The sequence below is a fragment of the Peromyscus leucopus genome, chromosome X, assembly GCF_004664715.2.
Source record: "Peromyscus leucopus breed LL Stock chromosome X, UCI_PerLeu_2.1, whole genome shotgun sequence".
Classification (NCBI taxonomy): domain Eukaryota; kingdom Metazoa; phylum Chordata; class Mammalia; order Rodentia; family Cricetidae; genus Peromyscus; species Peromyscus leucopus.
In genome coordinates this window covers 87816297-87840407 of record NC_051083.1, presented here as the reverse complement: position 1 = coordinate 87840407, position 24111 = coordinate 87816297, and the positions used below count along the sequence as shown (strand labels likewise).

Below are 24111 nucleotides of genomic sequence, written 5' to 3'. Positions count from 1 at the left end.
GGATGTAGCTCTGTTGGTAGAGTGCTTGTCTTGTATGCAAGAAGTCCTGGGTTTGCTCTCCAGCACTGCATAAACTGGAAAGTCATACATAAGTCATATGTGACTGAAAGCACAACACTTAGGAGGTAGAGGCAAGAGGATTAAAATTTAAAGGTCATTCATAACCTGGAATTTTGAGACTTTATCTCAAAAAGAAACCTGAAAATTTACATTCAACTGCAGAGAACTTTAAAAGTCAGATACTGTATACCCATATAATAGAACATAATTAAAAAAAAAATCAAACTATACAAGACTTTTCCAGTTTTTAAAAGGAGGATTTATTTAACAAGTTTCACTTAGTACAATACATCTAAATGGAATTCACAATACAAGGTAAGATTGAAATCAAAGCCTCAGAATTCCATACAAACAACATGACCAAACTCCTAAAGTATTGGTTTTACATCTCAAAATTGTCCCAGATCTTTAAAAAAAAGTGAAAGTGTACACTCACGTGCCTTACAGGATATTAAACCAAAAAGCTAGAATTAACAAACATGCCAAATGTTGTCACTTGAATCATAGACACAGCTCCTATATTGATTTTTACAGAAAAGCATGTTTCTCAACATGCATCCGAAGGTTCTGATGTATTGTGTGGTATAAGAGCAACATTTAACATAAGTGAAACTGCTTTAAACCTAAATATGCTTACTGCTTAAGTACACTCCTACAACATAACTAACTTGAGGAAAGCTGAAAGTGGATTTAACAGTTATGGTCAATACTGAACTTGTTATTACGTCCTAGATGAATATTTCAGTGTTCAAAATTGCTGAGCTTAAAGTTTGAAAACAATCTTAACTTTCACTTTACAGTAAGCATGAATCACAAGCTTGTAATGCGAAACTGTTAAACTTAAATTTTGTTCTTAAAAAAAAAAGGAGAAAGAAGAAAGAAAGAAGCTGACCAGTAGTGATCAGAAGCAATTGTATTTCCCATTTACCAATCATACTGGATATGTTGGACATCCTTCCTATTCTATCCAGTTCCTATAAATGCACAGCTTTTATTCCTGGAGCTGTTTGGTGTTCCTTCTCTCCCTAAGCAAGGTTTGACTGATAGTCACTTGAGTTTTCCTGAAGAACTTGGTCATATCCACTCATACTGCTCTGACCACCATACCCACCGCCGTACCCACCACTCAGCTGCTGGCTAGCAGGCCCTCCATAACTGGACTGGTTGGATAAGCCCATCCCTCCCATCATCTGGCTACCGTAAGCACCCCCGCTGGCCCCCGCTGTAGAATTCAAAAAGAGTTCCACATAGCTATGATCGTAAGCTCCTCCACTTGTCCCTGCAGTAGAATTCAGGAAGAGCTCCACATACCTGTGCTGCATATTAGCTTTATCCTTTGCCATAGCTGCCACAGCATCCTCATGAGTAGCAAACTCAACATCTGCCTCCCCTGTAACTCTGCCATCCGGTCCTATTTCAATGTGTACTCTCATGGGATTAAGAGGTGAGAAGAAATTGTAAATATCATTCTCAGTGGCTCTATATGGTAACCCCCTCATGTGTACACAGTGCCCTGTGGTGCTCTGGAAACTGGACCCGCCATCTCCATATCTATGATCAGACATTCCTGAGAAACAGTAATTTAGGTCTCTTCCAAATCTATCAGACCCAAAACCATACCCGTCGTTATACCCTCCATAGTCATCATAGCCTCCATACCCTCCACCATAGGCACCTCGCCTCATTCTTTCAAACCCAGCTCCTCTGCCAATGCTATTATACCCTCTTCCAGCCCCTGGCCTATCATACGGACCCGGGCGCTGCATAGTCATGAGCTTTCGAGGGGGATCATAGTGGGTTCGGACTTCAGCTCTGCTACTCTTGAAGATTTCAATGTACCTGTGCCCTATTCTTTCCTTGTGTTTCTTTAAGGCCTTTTCAGCTATCTCCTGTGAAGCAAACTGCACAAACGCCTCCCCTGTGCTCCGCCCCTGAAAGTCCACCGGCAGTGTCATCCCATTTGGCACAATTTCCAACCCTGAAAAGAACTGAACAATTTCTTCCTTGCTACAGCCAAATGGGAGTCCTCTAAGCCGTACAAAGCCATCATTGGCAGTATCAGGACTATTTGGACCTGTATGCTTTAACACCCAATCCATTTCAACACTGTTGGACTTGAATACTTCAACATATCTGTGTCCCATGGTTTCTCTGTCTTTCTTTAAAGCCAATTTCACTTCATCTTCAGATTCAAGTTCGACAAACGCTTCGCCACTTGGTCTGCCTTCTCTGGTGTAGATGAAACGAACACCCGATGTGCCATTTTGGATTTTGCAATCAGAGAAGAAGCGCATCACCTCCTCGGCTGAGCAGGACCAGGGTAGGCCCCTGACCTTCACCACGAAGCCCTCCCTGCCCTCTGTGCTCAGCATCATGGTGACTGTTGGGCTCTTGGTGGCAAGCTTGACTCAACACAATTTCAACGTGGCTTTAAAAAAAATTAGAAAACCATTGTCATGAAAAATTGTACAAATTATAGTAAGAGAAACAATGAAAACTACTGTTACAGAAGTTCACATCAGTAACTTTTTAAAAAGATAGCCAAATGAAAGATGAACAAAAAGACTGCATAAAATTTTTTAATGCATTCACTTAACAATGACTTATTCCATTTCTATTATATATCAGGTATAATTAATTAATGGTGATTATTTCTGGGTAGCAGTGCTATAGGTCTTGTTTCCATGGATATATACATGGAAAATATTAAGACATTTTTGAACATTCTAAATTGTCTTCACTGACCCAATGTATTAACATCATAGAGAGAACATTAAACTAAAGACTGCAAATAAAATATAACTATATCTCATTATATAAAAATCAAAAATTTCTTTAAATCAAAAAACAAAACTCATGAGAAGATGTAAGTCCATTAATATCCTAAGAATATAAACAATGCATGCAAATCAATAAAATCCAGAACTATTAAAGCCTAAGAGATAAACAGAAGAAAAATAATGGGAATTTACATATTCAAGCATCTTTTAGATGCCAGGTCCAGTACTCAGTTCTGACATATAAGAATCAATGAGTCCAGAAAGGGCTTATAGTCCCTACAGGAGAAACGTATGCCTTCACCAAAGGTAAGTACAAATAGATAGAATAAAGGAAGGATTGGTTGATGAAGTGTTATCAGTTGGAGGCAGAAGGGTTAATTGAAACAAACTAAACTGATCCTGTTCAGGGATCCAGAAACAATTTATAAAAATTTTCAATGGAGCAAAAAGTGGAAGAGTTCAAAAATTCGAAGACAGAGCTGGCAAGAAAGAGATCAGATCCCGAGGGTTCGATTTAACACAAGGAGGCTAGCCTCTTGCTTGGTTCACAAGCATGATGATTCAGTAGTCACGCCACTGTGTGACATGTGCCTCCCCCAAACCTGAAGACGCTGGGACATTACCGCTCTGATGCTGGGTGTGGAGAGGGAATATATAGCATCTTTTATGGATTTTAAACAGGAGTGATGTCATTATAGCCCTTTCAGACTCATCACCCAGGCAACTGGAACATTCAAACAGAAGGAAGGGGGGCTAGCTGAAAAGAGCAAATTAAAAAAAATGACCTCGCAGGGTGGTGGTGGGCACACCTTTAATCCCAGCACTGGGAGGCAGAGCCAGGCGGATCTCTGTGAGTTCGAGGCCAGCCTGGGCTACCAAGTGAGTTCCAGGAAAGGCGCAAAGCTACACAGAGAAACCCTGTTTTGAAAAACAAAAACAAAACAAAACAAAAAAATGACCTATTAGAGGTATGTCAAGAGATTCACTAAAATAGCAGCAAAGAGGTAAGGAAAAAAATGTAATCTGCCTAAATAAAAAAGTGGAATCTGCAGGACCTGATCAAAAAGATTATGGGTATTAAGGGTTGCTATGTGGGATGGTACTCAGGAGACAGAGGCAGGTGGCTTTCTGTGAGTTCAAGGCTAACCTGATCTACATAGTAAGCTCCAGGCCAGCCATGCAGAGCTGCATAGTGAGACCCTATCCCCCAAACAAACAATAACAAAAGATTTAGGACTGCAGGTAACTTAGGAATACTAGTAGTGGGAGAACTAGTCTTCCCTAGAGAAGGGCACACTGACTGGTTATCCAATACCAAATGGTCAGCCCTGAACACATGCATACTGATAACATTCTACAGACCGAGCAGCTTGTAGCTATACATTTGGGAATATGCACATATGCAACAACTATGAACAAAGGCCAGGAATTTGAAAGAGCACAAGGTGGGGAGGTGTTTAAACTTGGGATGGTTTGGAGGGAGGAAAACGGAACGGGGAAAATGATGTAATCATATTATAACTTCAAAAACATTTAAATACAGAGAAAAGAGGAGTATACAGGGGAAAAGTCTGGGAAATGTTCAAACTTCAATCACTGGAAATGAAATTTAAAGTAAAATAAACATTTTTAACACCCATCAAAAACAATGGCGATCAAACAGTGGTAATAAGTCAACATTAGTCACAAACTAGAGTTCCCTAGAAGAGTGAAAACTGATGACTATTCTGGAAAAATATTTTGATAATAGCTAGGCGGCAGTGGCACACGCCTTTAATCCCAGCACTCAGGAGGCAGAGTCAGGCAGATCTCTGTGAAGAGTGAGATCCATGACAGGCACCAAAACTTCAGAGAAACTGTCTCAAAAAACCAAAAATAAATAAATAAATAATATATAAATATATATATTATATATAAATATATATATTATATATTGGTAATATTTACCACACCTTCTGACAGAAAATTCACTTCAGGTATGTGCCTTAAGGAATTATCTGAAATTAAGAGCAGGACTTATTGAACTATATATTGTTTGAAAGGCATTTTAGGAAGAAAATTGGAACATTATACATTTAATATAGTTATAAAATTTTAAATGATTCAAGATCAAAGATATTTTTTCATCTCAATTATGTAGAAATAAAAATTCACATACCCTTTGACCCTGCTAGAGTTTCTTCCAGGAATCTGGTCGACTGAAATACTTAAAAATTTTTGCTGCAGCACTGTAATGGTAGAAAATCAGAAAACTAAATAGCCATCAACAGAGATGGATGAATTATATTTCTACTTTGTAAATGGAGCTCTATGCAACCCCTCATAAAAGAGATTTGCCCTTACCCAGAAAGATTTCCAAAACACACTGAATGAATGAATACATATAATATAATCCTACTTCTATTAAAATACAAGCATAAATACAAGCATAAAAACAATGTGTGTGAGACATGTGAAAGTAGCTTCATGTAAGATAAACTTTAAGAACAAATGGAGGGCAAGAAGTGGAGGTAGCCTTTCCCTTTTTAATACCATACACTTTCATAGTTTTAATCCTTTAAGCTCACTGTATTGGAACAAAAGTAATCTTAGAAAAAAATACAAGCATTGGAAATATGACAAAAAAATTTTAAGAACTTTTTGTGTGCGTTGATGGAGATTGGATTTCAAATGTTAGCAGTGACGATTGAGTTTATGTTTTTTTTTCCCATTTATTATTTTTTTTCTGTGCAGGCTTAACGGTCTGCTGAAATAATAATAATTTGTCAAAACATCCCAGGGACTATGTTGATTTCTACAGCACTCTGCCTCAATAAGCCCTCCCTAGTGGCTGGGAGGTTTTGCTTCCTTACATTTCCTGAGAAGGCCACCAGGACTCTGTTACCTAACGTAGTAACCAGGATTTGTGAGTTAAGAATCTGTGTACTTATACCTGTGCTACAGCACACTTTTTGTAACTGCAATAGAGTTGGGTAGTGCTGAACTGTGTCCTTTTTAAACGAATATATTACTTTTCGAATGGCCAAAATTCAACTCGTAGATCGTTACAAGCAGAAAAACAAACGTTCAAAAAATTAAGTAAAAGCATTTATTGGGCGCCTCTCGAGCACGCAGTAGTTGCCCAGCTCATACTCTAAAGGTGTAATGCACTCGGGACCCCTCGCGACCATCGGGTAGTTGGAACAGTTGAGCGCCTGAATGGATGGAGCGGTACTTCGACCGCGGGTCTCAGTATGTTTGTTTGTTTTTTTTTTTTTCCTCTCCTAACTCCGGCCGTGTTTTTGAAACGCTTTTCACCTTACGGTTCCCTCTTGCAGGCAGAGGGGGAAAGGTCCCCCGAGATCCGGCCACACGAACTGATTTACAAAAACACGCACGCAGTCACGACCGTCCACCATTTCCCCACCAGGCGCAGCGCAGGCCGCTTCCCGGCACTCGGGGAGGGGGAGGGGGGAGGAGGACGCGGGGGGGGGGGAGCCGAGCACGAAAAAGGCGGAGGCGACCCCGAACTCCGCTCTGCTCTTCCTTATCACCACCCGGGGTCCCCATTTCCCACCCACACACCAACCTCCAACGAGACCGGGGGGATTATCCTCCTTCTTCCCTCAAACGGCTATAGCGAGACGATAGACGACGACCAGAACTACTTCTGCTCACGTAAGCGATTGATCACGTGAGCGCCTACGTCATGTGAGATCTCGGTCACGTGAGCAACTCTCGGCTTAAACTCGGGATCACTGAGGTGCCGCACTTCCTCCCCGTTTGGAAATGGGGTGGGTCAAGGTAAAGAGAGCGCCAATATGATTGGTTCATGTATGTCTTACGTGATTGCTCATTGGTCCACCTCTGGCGATAACCGTCCAGTTGCCTGAGAAACGGTGATGTCATTACTGAATAGATATCTATGATTGGTCCGCCCCAAGGGTAAACTTAAAGCCCATGTTAAATGCAGGAAACTGAACCAAAAAATTCCTGTGAGGATGGAGCTTTTGAGTGGAGATCCGGGTTTGGTCTATGAGCTTGCGTTTCCTCCCCTGGTCTTAGTTTTCTGGAGCATTCTTGGGGCCAAAGCACTGGACAATGGCTTGGCGCTGACTCCTACTATGGGCTGGCTGCACTGGGAAAGGTTCATGTGCAACCTCGACTGCCAAGAAGAGCCTGATGCCTGCATCAGGTATGAAATATTCAGTGGTCCTTTCGCTTTCCGTGTGTTTGTGTGGGTGTATTTGGTAGAAGAAATGGGAACATTTGAGCTGGAGGGGTAGATTCCCCTACTATTGTTGCTTTTTTATCCCCAACAAAATATTCATCCGGGACCTGGACGGTCCCTAAACTGTTATCAATGGGAGCTGTCCTGAGATGGAAAATAGCCAGCAGCCAGTGCTTTGCTCCCGCTCCGTCTCTTCCTGCACTGGGAGTTTTTCATATATCATTTGGTTCCATGCAGACCGTTTGAGTTTGTACTCTGCCCTTGTTTAGTGCTAGCCTTGAGCTAAGCCATAAGCACGGTTGGAATGGATAGGAGGATGACTAAGACCAATGGCATTTTTCCCTTTTGGATCACGGGTTCTTGGGCTGTACTGAAGCAAGAGTTAGAGAAACCATGAGATTACTGAGCTGTCCCTCAATCCCTTTTCCTTGAGTGTGGCATCAGGCTGGAAAGTTGACCTGAAGGAACTTTGCACATCAAAGATGAGAGTTGAGACCGGGTAGAACCTATATGATTCTCACAATCCTAGTTTACAAACCAGAGTAACATCTTTTTTAACTCGAGAAGCTGACACAGAAAAAGCTGTAAAATTGCTGGGCATGGTGGCTCAGGACTAATCCCAGCACTCCAGAGACAGAGGCAGGCAGATCTCTTAAATTCAAGGCCAACCAGTGCTGCATAGTGAGACCCAGTCTCAAAAAGAAAGAGCTTACTATCAAAAAGAAAGAAAGAAAGAAAGGAAGGAAGGAAGAAAAGAAAAAGAAAGAGCTGTAAAATGGCTATCTCACACAGATGAACTTTCAGTTAAATAAACCCATTTTAAAAACCAACCATTCATGCCCTGAACCCCTCAATTAGGCAAATAAAACAGATGTCTCTATCCTGGCATGTATAGGAAATGAATTGTAAGTTTACAAATATATGGGTATTTTTCTAGAGAGGAGATGTTTTCCTTTCTTCGAATTCTTAAATGAATCTGTGATCTAGAAATGATTAAGAAGCAAGTATTAGATATTGAGTGACTGCCTTGTAAAAATTATTGAAAACATGGTAAGATCACCCAGTGGTGCAAAACGGCCTTCCAAGGCAGCTGCCACAGCTCCCGCGCTGTGTTCACAAACTATTTCTCTGAATGCCTATAAAGATAAAATCAGGGTGTTGGTCATGTATCATAAAAGAAACTGGCTTTCTAATCTTCATACTAAGTCTGTTCTATCCCTGAGATGAAATGTATGGCAATTTGCCAATACAGGTTTTTTATATTTTTTGTTTTGTTAATTGTGGCTGTTTTGGGGTTTGTTTTTGTTTGTTATAAAACTAATGCATGGCCACTGCAAACAATGTAGATGGTAAAAATAATATAATAGAAATTAAGACTCCCCCTCATTTCATCACCCAGAAATAATCATGGTTAGCATCCATATACAACCTTACAATTATTGTGTAAATGAATACACAGATTTCTAATTGACTTCCACAAAAATAGTATCACTTTATGTTTAAGTGGATACCATCAAGACCTCAGTGCCCTTAAATTCTACTTCATTGTACCTTGAGACAAATCATTTATTTTGTTTTGTTTTTCTTGAGGTTTGAGGACATGGCCACAAGCCTTGCAGATGCTAGGGAAGTGCTCTATTACTGAACTTAATTCCTTGCACTTGGATTTTGGGGACATGGTCACCCTACGTGGATCAAGCTAGTCTTGAACTGGGGATCCTTTTGCCACCACTTCCTATTTGCTGGGGTTACAGGCATGCAAGATCATGTCCAGTTTAATTGTTTTTTTTCTAAATTGGGCTGGGGATGTAGCTCAGTTGGTACAGTGTTTGCCTAGCATGCACAAAGCCATGGGCTTGGATCCCCGTCATCTGGTGGTGCACATTTAAATTCCAGTATTAAAGAGGTGGAAGAAAGCAGAAATATCAAAAGTTCAAGTCCATCCTATGCTACAGAAGCCTGGGATACAAGTGACCTCAGAAAAATGTGCAGACTATATATAGTACCTGGTACAGAGTAAGAACTTGATAAATGCAAATGTCTGTATATTCTCTAATTTATTTGTGTAGTCCTTTGTTTTCTTTTTTCTTTCTTTCTTTTCTTTTTTTTAGTTTTTCGAGACAGGGTTTCTCCGTGTAGCTTTTGGAGCCTATCCTGGAACTCACTCTGTAGCCCAGGCTGGCCTCGAACTCACAGAGATTCGCCTGCCTCTGCCTCCCAAGTGCTGGGATTAAAGGCGTGCGCCACCACTGCCTGGTGTGCAATCCTTCGTTAATAGCTACTTGGATTCTTCAATTTTTGTGCATCCTATTCTTACCTGATTTCTTTTCTTCTATTCTTCTCTCTCTCTCTCTCTCTCTCTCTCTCTCTCTCTCTCTCTCTCTCTCTCTCTCTCTCTCTCTCTTAATGAGAAAGGTCTCACGTTGTACGCCTGGCTGGTCTGGAACTCTAAGCAATTCTAATGCCTCATCCTCTCAAGTGTTGAGATCACTGTCATACCCACCACGACAGGCAAGCTCCATTCTTTTCTTAGAACATTAATTCTAGGGCCCAAAGGTATGCTCATTTTGATAACATCATTCATTTCCAATGATTTCGCAGATACATGTACGCAACAGTGTATAAGAATTGCCTATTTCTCAACAATATATCCAAACGTGAATTTTGTCATTCTTTTAAATCTTTTGCAAATCTGCTTTGTATTATTCTTTATGTATTTTTCTGCCTCTGTGGAACTTGAACCCAGGATCTAACATGTTAGGAAATATACCACTGAACTATACCCCAGCCCTTCATAATGTACATTGATTTAATTACTAAGGAGGCCAAATGTCTTTCCCTACTTTAAATCTACTCCTTGAACTGTTTCCTCCATGGATCTCCCTCCCCTGCTTTTTGCCATTACCCTATTTAACTACATCACCTGCATTTGTTTTTATTCCATTAGGTTTGGGTCTAGTATATATTGCAAATACAGGTGGTTCTTGACTTTTAGTTGTTTTGATATTCATATAATGTGATATATCAATTCTTTCATTATTTCTGGCTTTAGAGTCTTATCCCAAGAAATCAAAAGTTAAGACAAAAAGTAAAGAGCATTTTATTTTGGGTGCAGAGTAAATTTGCAAATGGAAAAAAAGACTCAGTTCCACTGAAATAGCATTCCAGAGGGAAGGTGAGCTTGAGTTTGTTTGTTTGTTTCGTTTTTGTTTTTTGTTTTTTCAAGACAGGGTTTTCTCTGGCTGCTTGGGGAACTCACTCTGTAGACCAGGCTGGCCTTGAACTCAGTGATCCGCCTGTCTCTGCCTCCTGAGTGCTAGAATTAAAGGCATACACCACCACTGAGCTTGGGTTTTTATTTTTATTTATTTATTATGTATACAGTGTTCTGTTTGCATGTTTGCCTGCAGGCTAGAAGAGGGCACCAGATCTCATTACAGGTGGTTGTGAGCCACCATGTGGTTGCTGGGAATTGAACTCAGAACTCTGGAAAAGCAGTCAGTGCTCTTAACCTCTGAACCATCTCTCCAGGCCAGCTTGGGTTTTTATAAGGTGATTGGATTGTTAGCCAGGTGGTGGTGGTGAATGCCTTTAATCAGATGCAGAGGCAGGTGGATCTTTTTGAGATTTAGGCCAGCCTGGTCTATAGAGCTGGTTCCAGGACAGCCAAGGCTACACAGAGAAATCCTGTCTCGAGAGGAAAAAAAAAACAAAAAAAAAAAAAAAGGGGAAGGTGATTGTGAAACCTTGTATTCTTAGAGAAGCTAGAAGACTCATGGCATGAAATGAGTGGATCTCTTTCTGAAGCCTTGAATTACAGTAACCTTTGTATAATGCCATGTTACAGTAGCTTCCGTTCTTTCATGACACAAAGCATTTCATCTTTCAGGTGAGCTTTTCAAATCTTTTGCCAAATTCCTTTAAAAGTCTTTTTGGGGTTTGTTCAAGGTTTTCTGAGCCAAGACTAAGATATTGTTTCTCCATTTATGTAAGCCAGTGAGGAGCAGGATAGTTTTAACATATGATTGATAAATATATTAATGTCTAGGTATCTTAGCTTTTTGGTTTTTTGTTCCTGCTTTCCTGTTACTATTATGAATGAGACTGTTTAGCTCTACGTAGGAAAAGCTGGTACCAGAAGAAGCTGTCTATTATGCTAACTCTTACTCTGCTGGGGTTCCTCTAGGTGTATGTAGGCCAGGCAGACCTTGGACCTGCAAATCGTCCTGCTTCAGTTTCCTCAATAGCTGGGATTACAAACCTGTGTCACCACAACTTCTGAGTGGCAATAACTTTCCAATTGTGTCATGTATCTCATTCTTATTTTAATTATTTGCAGTTTTTGTTTATTTCTTTTTTTATATGTTTTCTTTTTTTAAGAATTTATTTATTTTTATTTTATGTGCATTAGTGTATGTATATCTGTGTGAGGATGTCAGGTACCCTGGAACTGGAGTTACAGACAGTTGTGAGCTGCCATGTCGGTGCTAGGAATCAAACCCAGCTCCTCTGGAAGAGCATTCAGTGCTTTTAACCGCTGAGCCATCTCTCCAGCCCCTAAATATTCCTTTTTTTTTAATTTTTTTTTTTTTTTCGAGACAGGGTTTCTCTGTGTAGCTTTGCGCCTTTCCTGGAACTCACTCTGTAGCCCAGGCTGGCCTCGAACTCACAGAGATCCATCTGTCTCTGCCTCCCAAGTGCTGGGATTAAAGGCGTGTGCCACCACCACCTGAAAATAAGGTAGGGAATTTTTTTTATGACAATCTAAAGGCAGGGTAAGACTGGGTTTCTTTTCTTTTTTCTTTCTTTTTGGTTTTTCAAGACAGGGTTTCTTTGTGTAGCTTTGGAGCCTGTCCTGGAACTCACTCTGTAGCCTAGGCTGGCCTTGAACTCACAGAGATCCGCCTACCTCTGTCTCCGGAGTGTTGGGATTAAAGGCATGTGCCACCACCGCCCGGTGTTTATTTCTTTTGTGGTTAGGGAAAGAACGGCCCCACCCCTTCTGTGAGTTCTGGGGCAGAGATTGTGGGAGGAAAGGGAGAGGAGAAACAGGAAGGATAGTTAATTTTACCTCCTGTGGGTTGTGATTACTACCACAGTATCACTGCATTTTTGGAAACTGAAATCCCAAGGTGCCTTAAAATGGGAGCGTGTAAGCAAGCATTCATCTAGTGAATTGGAATGAGTGTTGGAATTCCTTTTTCAGTGAGCAACTGTTCATGCAAATGGCAGATCTCATGGTCTCTGATGGCTGGAAGGACGCAGGTTATGAATACCTCTGCATAGATGACTGTTGGATGGCTCCAGAAAGGGACTCCAAGGGCCGACTTCAGGCAGATCCCCAGCGCTTCCCTAGTGGGATCCAGCACCTCGCTAATTATGTGAGTTTAAAGCTGTTTGTTTATTTTTTATGGGTCTGTATCACTTACAAAAGCTTATTGAGAAACAGGCCACGTGATACTTCAAAAATGGAATGGTTGCTGTTATCTAAACAATAAATTATGCTTACTAGGTGGAATTATCATCACATCAGCCTATACACATTTTGCAATAGCTCCTGAGGCCTGTCTTGTTGAAACATTTTTTTTTTCCAGGAAACCACTGAATTGTCGAGGAGAAAAGGAGAGCTTGGTTGTGTCAAGCATGCTTATATCCCCATAGCATTGTGGGAGGTTACCACAGTTATACCATTAATGAATTTTAAAAATGAAAGCAAACGTTCCAGAGACTACTGAAGGCAAAGGAGGCCCTGATACTAGCTAAAGGCAGTTAAGCAGATTTTATTCAGGACAGTAGGAGAAAGGGTCAAGCTCCAATCCAGATGGACAGGTGAGAGTCTACAACCAATGAGCAAATCCTGGGAGCTCGCTAGATGGAAAACTGCCAAAAGGAAACCAGGATTCTTGCCATGGTGAGCTCACCCAGACAGATACCATGGAGGCCAAGACAGGAGGAGATTCAGACAGAGCTAACTGAAATGTAGCCAGCCTTTCTCAAGACAGATCTGTTACTGTTTTGGAGGGAGACCGTTCAGGATCCCCTGAGGAATGTTAAAGTGGTCATAGCTTTTTCCTCACTTCTGTGCTCCAGTTCGCCATGGATAGTTAGAACTACCTTAGCAGAGTTGGAGGATTTGTTCTCTGCTTCCCACAAACTCAGCTGGAAAACTCAGTGGTTTAAGGAAGCAGGCCCCCAAGACCTGGAGAAGCACACATCTCTCTGCTCTAAGCCTTAAGAAGTCCCCTCCTGTTTTTAACTACTTCCTGATCCATCCTTCTCATTTCAGGTCCACAGCAAAGGATTGAAGCTAGGGATTTATGCAGATGTTGGGAATAAAACCTGTTCCGGTTTCCCTGGGAGTTTTGGATACTATGACATTGATGCCCAGACATTTGCCGACTGGGGTGTCGATCTGCTAAAATTTGACGGTTGTCACTGTGACAGTGTGGTATCCTTGGCAGATGGTATGTTTTTTTAATTACATTTATTTTTAAAATTACATTACAATCAACAAAATAAAAATGATTTTTGGTGTATGTGCTATGATGCCTGCTGAGAAGCCAGAGAACAGCTTGCAGGAATTGGTTCTCTCTTTCTTTATCTGTGACTACCATGTGAGTCCCAGGGATCAAACTCAGGTCGTCAGGCTTGGCAGCGAACACCTTACTGCCTGAACCATCTCGCCAGCCCAAGTAGTTTATTTTCTTCAAGAAATACAAGCCATAATCATTTCTCAGTCTTTACTTAACATCAACTGAAAGATCAAGCCACAGAGACAAGAGCTTTGAGGCCAGAGGAAGCCGAGCCTCCAAAGAACTAATCTCAGTCATTTATTCATCTATGTGGGATTCATACGTGCCTAACTATGGCATGTGGCATATATACTGTGTACTTTCAAGCCAAGAACTCTGAAAAGGAATGATAATTAGTAATGATAACTAGATCTGACATCGTTTGTGAGAGTCCAGACCGTCACAGATAAAGTAGCATCTTACCCCTGCCTTTCCTTTATATATGCATCATTTCTGCATCACCTCCCCAGAGCAATCCTGGCAGTCACAATTTAAGCAGAGAGCAAACTTTCCCTGTCACTGGTTTGCAATATAAACATGGACCTTCCAAGTGGCCTCTTCAAATGTTGGGCACTACCTGGAAATTCCCTTATTTCCTTTATTTTACCCATTGTTTTCTCCTACAGGTTATAAGTACATGTCCTTGGCCTTGAATAGGACTGGCAGAAGCATTGTGTACTCCTGTGAGTGGCCTCTTTATATGAGACCCTTTCATAAGGTGAGCTAGTGAGCCCAGAATTTCAGAATCTAAATTTCAGAATGCTTGTAATTATAGTTGAAGCTTCCACTAACTGGGAAACCGTCTTTGATTTTTCTTTCCTTTTATTTCAGTGTTCATATCTTATCACCGGCAATCCTGCCAGTATTCGCTCCAACATCTACCTTGAATTTACTAACTCTTGTCATCCCCACCACACCCCCACCGGCCTTCCAGGCCACTCTCATCTCTCACCCAGCCTGCTCTGACAGCCTGATCTCCCTACTTCTGCTCACTTCTCTACCCCCACCGTTTTCCAAGCAGCAGCAGAACCGTCTTCTGAGAAATGGCGAGGGCATCCATCCCATCAGTCACCTCCTTAAAACTTAACTGGCTTTGCATTGCACTTGGAGTAAAATCAAACTCCATTACCCTGCCTCTTACCTGCTTTCTATCCTCTAACAGCTCTTTCGCTCACTTTTTTCTTTCTGTCCATCAAATACCATATGGACCTCACTGGTGTATATTCACTGTGCATGGTACTTGGCCACACAAAGACATTTCCATATGAGTCTATGATTATGTATTTGGTTATTATTTCTGCCAAGTCTGCCCCCAAGATTTAAAAGGGCTGGCTACTTAACATTGAAATCTGAGCAGGTGCTCCAAACTTGGGTCTTCTCTACTTTAAAATAGTCTTCTGCCCATGCACTCTCTAGTCCTTAGCTGCTTGGTTTCCCTGGAAGAGCTTTCCTTTACTGTTCACTTGTTTGCCTGTCTCCCCACTAGAATGTAAATCCAGGAGGGTAGGTCTTTCTCACTGTTTCCCAAGCATATGATTACTTGAATAAGTATTTATGGAATGAGTCCCTATTATTTTCTTTAAATCTTTCTATAGTCATTTTCCTCAGCCCTTGGATAGCACACCTACATATCTACAAACTGATTCATTCCACAAATTACATGTCTCAGATTCAGATTTTATCATGTTTGATGGCATCCTGTATAATTTTATAAGCCTTATTTTTGCTCATTTAGATCATTTTAATTTCATTACAGAAACATGCCCATTTTAGGCTAGTTTACAGATTCCAGTAAAAACAAAGTTCTTTCATAATGCCAGTACCTAGATATCACAGTTCAGTGCATGTCTAGCATAAATAATATTAAAGTCACTTTAAACAGGTACTTAAAATTGTATGGCCCATTTATAAAGTGAACATCTTCTAGTGAAACTCCCTTACATTTAGAACTCTAAAAGATGGTCAGGCCTTATTATTTGTTATGGGGAAACTTTTGATCTGTAGACTATACAGGCCATCAGTGCATCTCACAGTAAAGTTAAGACTGCAAACCATTCTGTCTTTACAGCCCAACTATACAGATATCCAGTATTACTGCAATCACTGGAGAAACTTTGATGATGTTTATGACTCCTGGGAAAGCATAAAGCGTATCTTGGCTTGGACAACATTTAACCAGAAGGAGATTGTTGAAGTCGCTGGACCAGGGGGTTGGAATGACCCCGACATGGTAAAGACCTGAGCCCTCCTCATTTGAGAGCTGGTCGCTTTCTTTCTGTTGGTGCCTGGCTCTGAAACCAGGGCCTAGCACAAACCAAGCAACGTTTCTAGCACTGACCTACACACCCAGCCCTGGGAAGAGGCTCTCAGTGAGCACTTACATCACAGTGCTGTGGAAAATGGGTTCTCTCAGTTGACCATCTAGGGAATTTTTTAATTGTTCCAGCAGGCATTGGGTAAGCTGCTTGGATGAGTCTCAGCACTCCAGAGGCTGAGGCAGGAGAGTTGTTCCAAATTCAAGGCCAAAAGGTTAGCCTGGACTACATAGTAAAGACCCTATCTCCAAAAAAAGAAAAGAAAAAAAAAACCAAAACCTGAGGGGTCCCCTGCAGGTATTCTGTCAGAGAAACGAACCTGCAAAGAGATGAGAATGAAAACCTGGTGCAGATTGACTTCGGCAACCTGGATCACTTTGGGGAGTCTAATGCCCAGCAGTTCACTGTCAACATGTTTAAAACACTACAACTTGGGTAAAGGCTTCCAGGCAACCATCAGTCCAGTTCCAGGTGCACGATAAAGCTTAAGGTGTGACTGCATAGAAACTTTTACACAGTACATGTGACCCGTTCTATAGCTAAAGGGCCTAGAGTCTCGTGTGGGCTCTGATAGCATAGAGGTCATCAGGTCATAAAGTACATGTGACATCCCCCCTAAGGATGGATAATGGTCTAGGGAGGGAAGAGTCTGGGAGAATCATTCTGGGGGATTTGAATGAGGTCTGCCTCTATAGTAAAAGGTGGGTGAGGTCTGCCTCCACAGATAGCAACAAAGTCTCCAGTTTGTTAACAAAATCCACTCCCAGCCTTTTGGGCAAGAAAACAGGTATTTTATCTCCTTAGTTGAGAAAAGGCCCTTGTGTGTTTAACATTCCTGGCTTTCCTTAATGCCCCCCTGAGTACGGGGACCTCTGTACCCTCAGCAAACAAAAACCCAAATAGTTGAATCTTCTCTCATCTGAATTATTTCCCTCTTTGTCACAGCTAGTGATTGGCAACTTTGGCCTCAGTTGGGACCAGCAGGTAACTCAGATGGCCCTTTGGGCTATCATGGCAGCTCCTCTACTCATGTCCAATGATCTCCGACAAATCAGCTCCCAAGCCAAAGCTCTACTTCAGAATGAGGATGTAATTGCCATCAACCAAGACCCCTTGGGCAAGCAGGGGTACTGTTTTAGAAAGGTAAGTAATGTTTCCTGGGAGAAAACTGACTAGGAGTGTGTATCCTGCCTTAAAGTTTATGATTTGCAGTATTTGTGATGGCCTTTGAATACTTAACTACCAAATTATCTCAAGTCTAACCGTGCAATATGAAGAAATGATTGGCTTTTTTTCTCAGTTATATTTCCCTTGAGCTTGAGAACTGTGTAAACAGTAAGACTTTGTCAGAACTGTTACTGGGTTTTGTTTTGTTTAGTTTTTCAATACAGAGTTTCTCTGTGTAGTGCTGGCTGTCCCAGAACTCACTCTGCTGACCATGGTTGTTAGAGGGTATCCACCAGAGAAAACTACTCTGACGAGAGTTTAAGCCAATAGAAAGTTTTTTTTATGGTTTTCTCAAGACAAGTTTTCTTTGTGTAGCTCTGGCTATCCTGGAACTCCTTCTGTAGACCAGGCTGGCCTCAGACTCACAGAGATCCTCTTACCTCTTCCTACCGAGTGCTGGGATTAAAGGTGTTCAGGATCCCAGTGTTTTTGTTTTATTTTTTTATTTTATTTTATTTTATTTTTGCTTTCCAAAACAGGGTTTCTGTGTAGCCCTGGCCATCCTGGAATACCCTCTGTAGATCAGGCTAGCCTTGAACTCAGAGATCCACCTCTATATCCGGAGTGCTGGGATTAAAGGTGTGTGCACCACGCACAGCTAGACATTACTTTTTAATTTATAAATATGCTGCTGGCCAATTTTAATTTTTCTTCCAAGTATATGATAGTTCTGACAATAAGGCTGAATATCAAATAAGGCCAGTAATGGGGTTCCCACAAGCTCACACTTCTTTTCTTGGCTTTTTAGGAAGACAACATCGAGGTTTGGGAACGACCACTCTCAAACTTAGCCTGGGCTGTAGCTGTGAGGAACCTGCAGGAAATTGGTGGACCTCGTTCTTATAGCATCCAGGTTGCTTCCCTAGGTCAAGGAGTGGCCTGCAATCCTGGCTGCATCATCACACAGGTCCTCCCTGTGAAAGTACAGCTAGGCTTCTATGGATGGACTTTAACTTTAAAATCTCGAATAAACCCTTCAGGCACCGTTTTGCTCAGGCTAGAGAGATAAGCCAGACTACCTAACGTCAGAGATGGCCAGTTCTGCTAAGAACTACTTCCTCACTCTTTCCTGTTTCCCCTTGAAATAAAGTATCCCAAAGCCATGGCCTTTAAAAGCTCCTTCAAGGTAAGCTTTTGGAAAGGCTTTTGAAATAAAGTGGGTTCCCCTGTGCCAGGCACTGTAACAGATGCTTCAGGTATACTGGTTCATTTTAGCCCTCATAATGCTGAGCCGGGTGTTCTACCTACTGGAATCTGTAGGGCCAGGATTAAAAAAACCAAAACTTTTATTTTTATGTGTTGAGTGTTTTGCCTACATGGATGTGTGTCTTCCACATGCATGCCTAGTGCTGTGGTGGCTCATAAGTTTTGCTTTTACTCCATCACTGGGCAAGCTTCAGTGAGACATTTCACTATTGGGATAAGAATTTGTACTTTATCAATCTGGTAATAGAAAAAATAAAATAATGTCAAAAAAAAAGGAAGTCAAGAGGGCATAGGATCCTCTGGAACTGGAGGCAGCAATGGTTGTGAAGCAAGTGCTCTTGGATCACTAAGCCAACTCTCTAACACATAAAGTAAGGATTTAAAGCCAAGCCAACCACGGATCACCTGGTGTGGGCTGCTTAGTCTAGTGCAAAGAAAAATGAAATAAATCAGCTTCCTTGGTTAAAGGATTGAGAAAATGCCAGGTGATGGGCTGGGTCTAGTGGCATGCCTTTAATCCCAGTACTTGGGAGGCAGTGCTGTTAACTAAGACACCAAATGAACTGCCCTAGTGACAGACTAGGGTATTCAAGCAGCTTCAAGCAAATTAGTAGACATTCAAATCCGTGAGAACGAACTTGTGGTCAAAGTTTCAAAACTGCCCCTTTGCTATCCCATATTTTTTGTATTTTTTTTTTTGAGACAGGGTTTCTCTGTATAGTTTTGGTGCCTGTCCTGGATCTCACTCTGTAGACCAGGCTGTCCTTGAACTCAGAGATCCACCTGGCTCTGCTGGGATCAAAGGTGTCTGTCCACCACCACCGCCCGGCTGCTATCCCATTTTTAACTACTCTTCTCACCAAGAGGTGTGCAAGTACGTAATCACAGCATTCAGAAAGCTGAAGCAGGTTTGCCAAGATTGAGACCAGCCAGGGCTATGTAAAAATCTCAATCATACACACAAATTCATGAGCAAGCAATATATACCTCTAATATTCTAAATACAAAATGGTGCAAAAGCACCCACCTGAAATACTGAAGGGGGCAGATTTTCAAGAAAAGCCTCTTTGACCTGGGTTTGACCCTGGAACCCTTGGTAGGAGAATCAACTTTCAAAAGTTTCTGACCCCCTGCATTCACAATCACGCAAAAGAAAAAAGCTCAACCCATACATGGGCCAGAGAACTAATGCAGGTTAAGAGCAGTGGCTGCTCTTCCTGTAGACCCAGATTAATTCCTAGCACCCACAAGGTGGTGGGTTTGTTGGGGGGCATTTCAACACAGTAAAAATCTCACCTGATGCTTGCAGTCCTCCACTGCTGTACCTAACTCTAAAGACATGGGTTTTCTCTCAGTATCTCCTCCCTCATCTGGTTCCTGCTGGGATTTACAGTGTTCCTCTCACACTATAATAAAATGATAGAGGGGCCTCCTTCTGAATGCTAAAAATAGCAAATTACATTAAAAGCTTAAAAAAAACTCACCTGAAAGGTATGTGGCTCTAAGTCAAGATGTTTAAAGGGACATAACCTAAAACCAATAATGTACATTGGAATGTACTATGATGCCTAGAAAACATAGCCAAATCTCCTTAAGTAGCAAAGATATAAGTCATATTTTACACCGGCTCAAAGTTAAATCCTAAAGTAGTACTCAGACACAAAGCAGAAACTCAGAGAATTTTTTTATTTCCTCCCCAAAAACCAACTTGCAATCTTAAGAGGTGAGTACAAGCTCATGATTTTATTGTCTTCATAACAAGATCAGCTTAGAACTGGATCACCTGGCCCTGTAAACAGAACAGAAAAACAAAGTGTTGTGTTTTGTAGTATCTTTTTTTTCTTTCCTGAGACAGTGTTTCTTTGTAGCTTTGTAGCTTGTCCTGGATCTCATTCTGTAGACCAGGCTGGCCTCGAACTCAGAGATCTGCCTGCCTCTGCCTCCTGAGTGCTGGGATTAAAGGTGTGTGCCACCACTGTCTGGCCTGCTTTGTAGTTTTTATGGAACCTTACATTATCCATGGGCTCCACACATAGCTTATTAGTTGGGTGCTTGCCTACCATGGCCCTGGGTTCAATCCAAGACCACAAAACACTTCTAAGGAGACCATGTTGCCTCTTCCTTCCCTAATTGCAGCAAAATCTATACACTGAAATCTTGAAGCCATTTAGATATACTGGTGCTCAAGATTTTTGATTTTTCAGCTAATAAAGCACACGAAAAATCCACAAATCTGAAAACAAAAAATAAAATAATTGCTGGGTGGTGGCGGCACACACCTTTAATCCTAGCACCCGGGAGGCAGAGGCAGGTGGATCTCTCAGTTTCAGGCCAGCCTGGTCTACAGAGGGAAACCCTGTGTTGAAAACAAAACAAAAACACACAAAAGCTCCTGGTCCCAAGCATTTCAGATATGGGATATGTAACTTGTACCTTCAGCTGTGGACAATTATCTTTGAGGGTGCACTGTGGCATAGTAAGCTCAGAACAGTTACCCCTACAGATAAAGCAGTTACTTAAAAGAAGGGTACCTTTCTCTTCTTATCGCCTCCCAGCTCAAAGTGCTTGCATCTCTTAATAGCCAGCATCCTCTTCGATCTGCAGTTGGGCTCAACACACTCAAGTCTCAGCACAATCTTCTTTGTAGTTTTAGCCTACAAAAGAAATGAAGTCAAATTCTTCACAAAATAACATTTTTGCCACGATCTGTATTTAGCTATGGAGGAAAAACAAAAACCCAGAAGCCAATGATTTGGAGAACTTAAGATAACAAAGCTGAAGCTTATGTGGTTGTGTGTGCCTGTGTTCTTAGCACTCTGGAGGTGGAGACAAGCTGCAGCCACATGAGTTTGAGGCCAGCCTGGGCTACATGGGATTGCCACCCCCTACACACACCCAAAAAGAAGCTACTTTAAATTTGTAGCCCTTCAGGCTTTTTGTGCTGTTTACTGGTTGATTCAAATAAAACATGGCCAAATTCACACAAATATGAAATACAACGTATGGAATTCACCAATCAATTTTCTTAAGACTTCAATTAGCCCTAAAATCAGTTAACACTCACACCCCATTAATAATCAACTTCTTAAGTCCACTATTTTGGCCAGTTTTGTTGCTAGTTTGCAATCTGAAAGCTTTAACATGGCCGTCTTCCAAACAAACTGGCTGGACATTTAAATGAACAAGCAGTCTCATTACCCTACATCCAATCCAGGACCCAAAGGAAGTCACTTATTTAATTTCTACAAGCAGGCTGGCAGAAGAGGAACAAAGAGATGAACGAAGAAATGCTATGTTCCAAGTAGCTGAACCTTAAGGAACCTCATTAAACTGGAGGAGAATCCAGAATTCAGCCAGTGGAAGGCCTACACACATACTTTAAGAAATTTTAAGACTTCATGAGACTTGAGAAATCCAAATATCCTTCCATGGCAGTACAGGGAATTGAACCTGGGCTGCCTCATACTTGGCGAGCACTCTACCACTGAGCCTCCAGCAACAAAGAGCTGAGGATTCAGACATGACAATAAATGAATAAAAGGTCTTGCTGGTGGACACATAATTCAGTTCTTAGGAAAGTAGGGCATATTCCTTCATTTTTGCCTCTTTAGGGGGTATTGTAAATACTGAGATGCTATAGTCTAGATTATAGTCAGATCTGGGTTGACTCCCAGCTCCACTGCCTTGGAAACATCCCTGCCACAAGTGGGATAACTTTGCTGTAATTAACACTAGTAACGCTTGGAGACAAGAGTTGATAAATAAATGCAAGGTTCTTCCCACAATAATCAAGAAACATGTCAATTAGTAATCACTAACCTTTTTGCGGAAAATAGGCTTAGTCTGCCCACCATAGCCGCTCTGTTTCCTGTCATAGCGCCGTTTTCCTGGAAAAAGTAATTTGTTTTGATATGCTACAGATCATATGTCAAAATAGCCACAAGGAAAAGTCTTAAGTTTAAATTGGAGTCGCCCTGAATTAAGAAATTTTGGTTGCACCCGAGGAGGGGAAATATCTGGACTTGTTACTATGTCTCATAAATGTCACATCAAAACCAAGTTATTGCCGGGCGGTGGTGGCGCACGCCTTTAATCCCAGCACTCGGGAGGCAGAGCCAGGCGGATCTCTGTGAGTTCGAGGCCAGCCTGGGCTACCAAGTGAGTTCCAGGAAAGGCGCAAAGCTACACAGAGAAACCTTGTCTCGAAAAACCAAAAAAAAAAAAAAAAAAAAAACCAAGTTATTTACTCCGGCATGGCGAGAAACAGGCACAACTCCAACCCTTCAGAAGTTGAGGCAGGAAGATTACTTATTCCAGGCCAGCGTGCTTTCCATAGTTGGCCTTTATCTCCCACAAACTCCCCATCCCCGCCCCCTAGCCACCACCGCCAAATTACATATAAACAGCTTACCCTGGGCATACAAAGAATCCTTGCCCTTCTTGTACTGGGTCACTTTGTGGGGCTGGTGCTTGCCACATTTCTTGCAGAACGTCCGGCGGGTCTTAGGAACGTTCACCTAGTAAAAAAGTGTTCAGAACGTGCAGTTACCAGACCACAGTGGCCCAGCACCCTCCCTGGATCGACATGAAAGTGATTAACTCTACAGCTACTCACTAAAAACACAACGACCGTGTAGATTTAAAAGTCGGTCCTGTCACACGCGCCATCAAACAGTGTATCCACCCACAGCTAAATCAACCCATCACTTCAATTCTTCCGCCCATAACTCGGTTCCCTGTGTGGCGCTCTCGGCAATACTAGATTTCCTAGGTACATCGAGGTCTTGCCAGAGCCTTGATGTACTCTGGGACAGTACTGTCTACGCCGGGAGCAAGGATTAAGCTGGATACTACGAAACCCGGACACACGACCATACCATGTTGGCGGGAGCGATATCGGCACAGAAAGAAAGAGGCAGGGCCAGCAACGGAAGTTTATAGGAGGTGCCTGAGTGCACTTCCTCGGAGCCGTGGGAGACAGCTACCATAGAGTCTGTAAGGATCCCGGCGCAGCGCCCTCCGATGGCTGGGATGATTTATCTTAGCCGCGGACAAGCGCTTCAGCCGAGGCTCCGCCTAAAGTCTGTGGACTCTCCTCCACTTCCTCCCGCCCAGCGCCCCGCAACTTCTTTACTCCATCCCTTTTGGCGGACGTTGCAATTTAGCAGCTTAAGCGACGAAAGCAATTCTCTTCCCAGACTCCGATCTGCCGTGTTGAAGCAGAATAGGGACCAGGATCAAGTGGAGGGGTCTTCCATCTCAGCCTAACATTCTCGTTCTGTTTCAAGGAGACTGAAATGATCTTTCACGGCAAACTGTGGCTCAAGAAAGCCCTGGGAGGCAGCCAATTGCTTTAGTTTATTTAATGTCTGTTCTGCTTCAAGACTGTTGTAGGAGCAAGACATAGTAATTGATTATGCTCATCACTGTCCAATTCCAGGCTAAGTACTTTGAAGAAAAAGAACAATGCAAGCAATACCCTTTTAGCCGAGGAAGTAAATTGGCTGCTCTTAGTTCTGAAAACTGACAGTGAATTTATCTGGCTTCTGAAATAGTTGAGCCAACCAAGAATACCTCAGTACTTCACTTCCCTGAATACTTGGCAGCAGACATGTATGAAGTTTCAAGATAGTTCAACAGAGAAAGGCTGAAGGGAGCTGAGGGTGTTTGTTTGCTTGTTTTATGGTTTTTGTTTTTTTGTTTTTTGTTTTTTAAGCTAGGACTGCAGGTAAGCCTGTAGA

General features: G+C 42.0%; 3 protein-coding genes and 1 non-coding gene across 5 annotated transcripts; 2 read left to right on the top strand and 2 right to left on the bottom strand.

Annotated features, from left to right (window-relative positions):
* Positions 1-296: 296 nt before the first annotated feature.
* Positions 297-6559, bottom strand: Hnrnph2 (heterogeneous nuclear ribonucleoprotein H2). 2 transcript variants are annotated; one of them, XM_037199447.1, is made up of 4 exons: positions 6409-6559; positions 4999-5068; positions 4793-4837; positions 297-2488 (listed from the first exon to the last, which is right to left on the bottom strand). In XM_037199447.1, the coding sequence occupies exon 4, from the start codon at positions 2433-2435 to the stop codon at positions 1086-1088; it is 1350 nt and encodes a 449-aa protein (XP_037055342.1). In that variant the 5' UTR covers positions 2436-2488; positions 4793-4837; positions 4999-5068; positions 6409-6559; the 3' UTR covers positions 297-1085. The 2 variants fall into 2 exon arrangements, with proteins under 2 accessions (XP_037055342.1, XP_028730869.1); XM_028875036.1 differs by lacking the exon at positions 4793-4837.
* Positions 3371-3473, top strand: LOC114697021. The gene has a single exon (XR_003735096.1). It is a non-coding gene; the product is annotated as a small nucleolar RNA U13 (small nucleolar RNA).
* Positions 6560-6741: 182 nt separating the features above from the next.
* On the top strand, positions 6742-18459 carry Gla (galactosidase alpha). Its single transcript, XM_028875038.2, has 7 exons — positions 6742-7014; positions 12257-12431; positions 13337-13514; positions 14249-14340; positions 15691-15852; positions 16883-17080; positions 17913-18459. Exons 1-7 carry the CDS (start codon positions 6821-6823, stop codon positions 18171-18173), a joined length of 1260 nt encoding a protein of 419 aa, XP_028730871.1. The 5' UTR covers positions 6742-6820; the 3' UTR covers positions 18174-18459.
* A 1578-nt stretch (positions 18460-20037) lies between these two features.
* LOC114697018 (60S ribosomal protein L36a-like) lies at positions 20038-23373 on the bottom strand. The gene is made up of 5 exons (XM_028875039.2): positions 23248-23373; positions 22782-22887; positions 22190-22257; positions 20902-21024; positions 20038-20159 (listed from the first exon to the last, which is right to left on the bottom strand). The coding sequence occupies exons 1-5, from the start codon at positions 23356-23358 to the stop codon at positions 20139-20141; spliced, it is 429 nt and encodes a 142-aa protein (XP_028730872.1). The 5' UTR covers positions 23359-23373; the 3' UTR covers positions 20038-20138.
* Between the last annotated feature and the right edge of the window lie 738 nt (positions 23374-24111).

Bases quoted from the DNA above. Each gene is read 5' to 3' on its own strand.
- Gla (XM_028875038.2), top strand. From the start codon at position 6,821: ATGGAGCTTTTGAGTGGAGATCCGGGTTTGGTCTATGAGCTTGCGTTT. The intron at 7,015-12,256 runs GTATGAAATATT...TTCCTTTTTCAG, and splicing joins GAGCCTGATGCCTGCATCAG to TGAGCAACTGTTCATGCAAA. The intron at 17,081-17,912 runs GTAAGTAATGTT...TTGGCTTTTTAG, and splicing joins AGGGGTACTGTTTTAGAAAG to GAAGACAACATCGAGGTTTG.
- LOC114697018 (XM_028875039.2), bottom strand. From the start codon at position 23,358: ATGGTAGCTGTCTCCCACGGCTCCGAGGAAGTGCACTCAGGCACCTCC. The intron at 22,888-23,247 runs GTATGGTCGTGT...CTTTTTTACTAG, and splicing joins ATATCGCTCCCGCCAACATG to GTGAACGTTCCTAAGACCCG. The intron at 20,160-20,901 runs GTACCCTTCTTT...TTCTGTTTACAG, and splicing joins GAGGCGATAAGAAGAGAAAG to GGCCAGGTGATCCAGTTCTA.
- Hnrnph2 (XM_037199447.1), bottom strand. From the start codon at position 2,435: ATGATGCTGAGCACAGAGGGCAGGGAGGGCTTCGTGGTGAAGGTCAGG.